General features: G+C 51.2%; 1 protein-coding gene across 1 annotated transcript in view; it reads left to right on the forward strand.

Annotated features, from left to right (window-relative positions):
- Positions 1-3049, forward strand: part of ZNF503 (zinc finger protein 503) — a 4222-nt gene extending 1173 nt beyond the window's left edge. The window contains exon 2 of the mRNA XM_017806903.1: positions 881-3049. Coding sequence (XP_017662392.1) covers positions 881-2401 — 1521 coding nt within the window. The 3' untranslated portion in view covers positions 2402-3049. The remainder of the gene's footprint in view (positions 1-880) is intronic.
- The last annotated feature ends 3101 nt before the right edge of the window (positions 3050-6150 follow it).

Raw genomic sequence — 6150 nt, forward strand, 5'->3', positions numbered from 1 at the left:
CTTTTTTTTTTTTTGGGCTTTTTTTTTTTTTTTTTTTTTCTTTGAGAGAAGGGGTGAAGGGAAGGAAACGACCCGCGCTGGGGTCACGATCCGGCCACGCAAATAAGAAAGCGCTCCGAGTGCCAAACAACCTTGCTTTTGAAAGCAGTGTTTTGGGTTTGGTGGGGGGACACACAGGACGGGACGACACGACGCAGAGAGGGACAGGCTCAAACGTGGGTGCGGCAGGATAACTATTTCGGCTTCCCGACCGATTCCTTTCAAGTACCGACAGGCATTTGTACTTCAGAGGCCCTATTAGTCCCTTTTCACCTCTGTCGAGGTTGCCGGTCCCCCTTTGCGTAGCTCGCTGTTTGCGGGACCGAAACTCGAAACGGAGAGGGTAGTGGGAAGGGTGTGTCCGTGGGAATGAATGATTTCATTAAGGTCTCTGCGGAGCGAGGACACCCCTCTCCCGGGGAGCCCGGCTCGCTGGCTAACTCGGGCTCTGTTTATAAATAGTGGCACCAGTCAGGGTGCAGAAATGCTGCAGTCGCTATAGTCCACGGGCGGGTTTGCGCGCCTGCACGACCGGAGCGACGCCGAGACGTCGAGCGAGTTCCGCGCTGCCCAGGCCGCTGCCAGGGAGGCAGTGGCCACTGAAGGCAGCCACGGCGGGCTCCCAGGGATACGAAAATCCCCAGCCCTTTTAAAAGCCTTTATGGAAAATGGTGCATTCAGGGGAGGGGGCTGTCAAGGTGATGAATGCGCACAAAATTGTTCGTTACTTCCAGACTGTACTCTGCAAACACCTACGGGACAAGAGTCCTAGGTATGCACTGGGGTTTTTCTTAGACCCCGATTAAATCTCTGTCTTTGTGTGTCCTTCTGATTTCCGCAGCTGGATGCGAAGAAGAGTCCCCTGGCCCTTTTGGCACAAACTTGCTCGCAGATAGGGAAGCCGGACCCGTCCCCTTCATCCAAACTCTCTTCGGTCACCTCCAATGGCTCCGGAGGCGACAAGGACTCCAAGTCGGGCCCCTTGAAGCTCAGCGACATCGGTGTGGAGGACAAGTCGAGCTTCAAGCCGTACTCCAAGCCGGGCGCGGAGAAGAAGGAGCCGGGGGCGGCAGGCTGCGCGGGCGCCCCCGCCGCGGGGGTCGCGGCCGGGGAGAAGTCGGGATTCCGGGTGCCGAGCGCCACCTGCCAGCCGTTCACCCCAAGGACAGGCAGCCCCAACTCCAGCGCCTCCGCCTGCTCGCCGGGGCTGCTGCCGGCCGAGGGCAAAGGCGGGGAGGACAAGAAAGACTCGGAGGGCTGCGGAAAGAGCGGCAACTCCGGCTCAGAGGGAGGCCCGGGCACCACCAGCATCAGCCACAGCCGGATTAGCGTGAGCTGTGCCGGGATTAACGTGGAGGTCAACCAGCACCAGGAGAGCACGCCGGGCTCCAAGCCCATCGCGTCGGACTCCGCCTCCTCCTGCAGCAGCACCACCGCCACCTCCTCCACCTCCGTCCTGGGCTCCGGCCTCGTGGCCCCCGTCTCCCCTTACAAGCCGGGACAGACCGTCTTCCCCCTGCCCCCGGCGGGCATGAGCTACCCGGGGACGCTGGCTGGAGCCTACGCCGGCTACCCGCCCCAGTTCCTGCCGCACGGAGTGGCTCTGGACCCCACCAAATCCTCCAGCCTGGTGGGAGCCCAGCTGGCCGCCGCCAGCAGCCTGGGCTGCAGCAAGCCGGCGGGGTCGAGCCCGCTGGCGGGCGCGTCGCCGCCGTCGGTGATGACGGCGAGCCTGTGCCGAGACCCGTACTGCCTGAGCTACCACTGCGCCAGCCACCTGGCAGGCGCCGCCGGCGCCTCCTGCGCCCACGACCAGGCCCTCAAGTCCGGATACCCCCTCGTCTACCCCACCCACCCTTTGCACAGCGTCCACTCCTCGCTGACCGGCGCCACGCCGCCCTCGCTGGCCGGCCACCCTTTGTACCCCTACGGCTTCATGCTCCCCAACGACCCCCAGCCGCACATCTGCAACTGGGTGTCGGCCAACGGACCCTGCGACAAGCGCTTTGCCACCTCGGAGGAGCTGCTTAGCCACTTGCGGACCCATACTGCCTTCCCTGGCACCGATAAACTCCTCTCCAGCTACCCCAGCTCCTCGTCGCTGGCCAGCGCGGCGGCCGCAGCCATGGCATGCCACATGCACATCCCCACGACGGGCGCCCCGGGCAGCCCGGGCACGCTGGCCCTGCGCAGCCCACACCACGCGCTGGGACTCGGCAGCCGCTACCACCCTTACTCCAAGAGCCCCCTGCCCACCCCCGGGGCCCCCGTGCCCGTGCCCGCTGCCACCGGACCCTACTATTCCCCTTACGCACTCTATGGGCAGAGACTCACCACAGCCTCGGCCCTGGGGTACCAGTGAGCACAGGCAGCGGGGCTTTGACACACAACACAACACAGTCTAGCGGTAAGGGAAGGAAGCCCTGCGAAACTTTATAAAAGTTGGAAAGAAAAAAAAAATCTGACTTTTTATAAAATAGTGTTCATTTGAGGACTGGATCCATGAGCACTGTATTTATTTATGTTAGCTTCAAGCGGGACAACGAATCATAAAGTGCATTACTTAACTGAGCTCAATAGGTAAAAGTGGAACACCCATTGTAGAATATAAATAAAAAGATAGAGGTCTTCTCTTTAATGTTACTTTAAAATTGCTATGATTGTATTGTACGTTCTTATTTAATGTCTCATTGAAACAAAAAAAATTTACATGCATGTTTGTTACTAAAAAACAACTCGCAATTTGTCAATTATAATTTCAAATTGCAATTATTTTTAAGGTGTATACCCTTGAAAGAGAATTGGTATTTTTTTGTATGTATTCTGGAAGAAAAACAAAAACAGTTCTATTCCAAAAACCTCATTTGCCTTATTTTGTTCTTTAAAAGGAACACTTAACTATTTTTAATTTTTAAGTCCACCCTGTGAAAAGGGTTAAGTAAGGTTTACGTCATGTACTAAAATAGACAATGTATCGCTTTAAAGATTAAAATTCCGTATATTTGATGTATTAAAAGGTTTTACCTTTTTTTTTTTTTGAATACGCTTTGATTCTGTTATAAAACCCGAGTAGGTCTTGGATGGAGGCAACTGCTAATTTCTCCTTAAGCGTTTATTCAATTTTAATTAAAAATTAAAAAAAAACAACCCAAAGTTTTTTTTTATTGTAACCCCAGGGCTCTCTTAAAAAATAATCAGAGTTGGGTTTTTTTCCCTCTTCAGTAGAATTTGTTGGCACAAAATAGGAAAACTGAGAATCACTTAAATCTCTTTCCCTTTCTTAAAGCAGATAAACTTTTTTTAGAAATGTTTTTACTGTGAAAAATCTGATTTCTAAAACTAGTTTTCAATTAATTCTTTAGAAAGAAACAGGGAAGGCAAGACTGATTTGTAAAAGTGTAAGACGATTATCCAAAAGCTATTTTTTTACAATGTAATGCATTCATCTCTTTCTAAATGAGAAGTTCAGAAGCAATTAGGGAAGCACTGTTTGAGCTCATCCAGTTATTTTCAATTTCTCTCTTCAGTTCGCACCGCAGCACAAACGATCATCACCTTAAAAAAAATCGGACGGCTCTGAAAACTCATTTTCTTTTAAAAAAGGAAGGGACGGGGGAAAAAAAGAGAAACCATCCGTTATTTGGTCCGAGTTTGCTCTTTACTGAAGTACAGTGCCAAACTCGACGTGTTACCGAGAGGGGCTGCCCCTGCCTGCGCCGCGTCTCTGCCTCCCCAGCCAGGCTTCCTTACGCCCAAGGGCCACCGCCCGGCTCCGGCTCGTCGTCCTGCATTCAGGTAGGAGCGGGGGCTGCGACGGCAAAGCCAGAGCAGCTACCGAAATGCGGAACAAACCGTTGCAGCCGGGATAGTGGGAAAAGCGATCCCCAAGTTCGTAAAAGCGATGCCAGCGAGGGGCTTTGCCCCGCGGTGTGCCAGGCGCTCGCAGGCGGGGGCTCAGGCGGAGCTGGGTCTCCGCTGCCCCTCACTCAGCCCCTCTCCCCCCGCTGCCGTCTGCCCTCGCCCCGGCCCCAGCGCGAACCGCTGGCGAGGAGGAAAGTTGCAAGCGGCGACTTTGCTTGACAAATCACTGGGTTTTCTCCCTCGTCCTGGATCCCCCCCCCCACAATATAATTACTGTTCAAAGTTTCCCGTGGTGCCCAAATGCTAATTAGTCTAATACATTTACTCCAGATAATTAGTGGAAGTTAGCGTTAATGTGCGAAGGCGAGAAAAGCAGCAAGCTAATGGAGCTCCAGCGCTCGCCCGGCCGTCCCGGCACGGCGCTACTGCTGAGGCTGGGCCGGGCCGGGCCCGGGACCGCGGCGGGGGCCGGGATGCTCATGGGGACTCCGGATGCTGGGCCGCGCTGCGGCTCTTTTGGGACGCTGTCCGAAAGCGGCACGGGAAATGCTTTGTGCTTTAACCAAATGTATTTCCCCCCCGCGGCCTTAAATGGAAAAGGGACCATTGCGAATCTCTGCTTTAGGGAATGTAAAACGAGCTCTCGTTATGAACTGATGAGTTAGAGAAGGGGAGGAGAGGGCAATGCTGTTAACTGCACCAAGTAAACTTCAGTAATATAATAGAAAGTGGATACAAATACAGCAAGTAATCGAAAGAAAGGCTTCTCGGGTCGGGGGTGATGGTTGTAGAGGATTCATCCAGCGAGACCAAGAAAGGCAGAACAAGCTCGCAGTCCTCTCCCTACGCCGCACGCCCCCCGCTCTCTCCTGCAGCCCGGCCAGACTGCCCTCCCCGCTTCGCTATTTTAACTACTCTTAATTCGAAGAAAATTACATTTCAGGCTCCATCTGGGTGTGCGAGCAACAATTACAGATTTGCCGCGATTAAAACACACCACTATCGCCATGCTCCTCTCCTATTCATGTATTTTACAATTACAGATCTCTAACAGCTGCAGCTCAGACTTCGCTAGCCAAACCCCATCGGCTATCAGGTGCTGCAGGGACGATTTTGAAAAGAGTGAGAGAGGCATTTCTGTGTCCTGGAACCTAACTGCAGTTTTGTGGATTTCAGCTCTTAAAAGTTATACACTAAGATTGCTGATGCAAGTGATGAAATGAACGCTTAATGTTGTTATTACTGTTTTGCTCAGATACTGTCCCGGAGATTAAAGAAAAATTAAAATATCTTATTTTATATGTAGAGTGGTGGTAAGGAGGTCTCTCTTACAGGCTTGTTAAGTATTTGACTTGGCAAGTGCCACCTAGAATTTTGATATTAGTATAGGAAATTCGCCTTTTTTTCTAATAGAGATTGACTTATGGACATTAATGTTTTTAGGTAAAAGGACTGCATTTGTTATTCCTCCCCCCCCCTCCCCGTTCTTACTAACTGGATGGGTTGTGGATTTGACAGCAGCCGCTGGTCCATGCCACCGAACTAAAATAATTTCACAGTGAAAAACCAGCTCGAGAGGACAAGCAACAGAAGGGCAAAACCCATCAAAACCCGAAACTGTGATCAATCTGACCAGAGTCAGGCATACATTAGTTTAAATTAAACAGTTTCGTCTTTCTCACAAATCTTTTTTGAACATTAAAGATAAACTCATGTAATATTTAAATCAACTCTTGTCAGATGCTAAGTGCAACTGAAGAACCAAAATAAAAATTAATGCAGTTCCATCCCCTCTCAAAAGCTTACTCTGGATGCCACTTCGACAAAATACTTCTGATAACCAACGCTTAGAAAAGAAGTGTCCTGTTTATCTTATCTATGGGAAAATGTAATTAAGGTAGTTTTATGAAACAATAAAACACCAGACTCCACAGACAGCAAAGGAGTCTCTGTAATATATCTGAGCCTATATGGGCATATGTATCTTGGCTTATGCGCACGAGCCCACACCAAAAATGTGCATATACGTTTGCTCGCCTGATTTTAGAGTGCAAAATATATGCTAGTGCTAAATTACAGGGATGCCTTTATTACGCGAAGATTTTCCTCAGCGATAAGAGACTCCATTTTCTAAGACCAGAAAGGCACCCACTGCCCATCCACTTCCTTTGAAGCCATCCTCAGCGCAGCCAGAAAGGTACGCGCAATGTGGTGACTGCAGCTGACCCTCTTCTCTCTAATCCGAGGTTT

The sequence above is a fragment of the Lepidothrix coronata genome, unplaced genomic scaffold, assembly GCF_001604755.1.
Source record: "Lepidothrix coronata isolate B3197 unplaced genomic scaffold, Lepidothrix_coronata-1.0 Scaffold17, whole genome shotgun sequence".
NCBI lineage: Eukaryota > Metazoa > Chordata > Aves > Passeriformes > Pipridae > Lepidothrix > Lepidothrix coronata.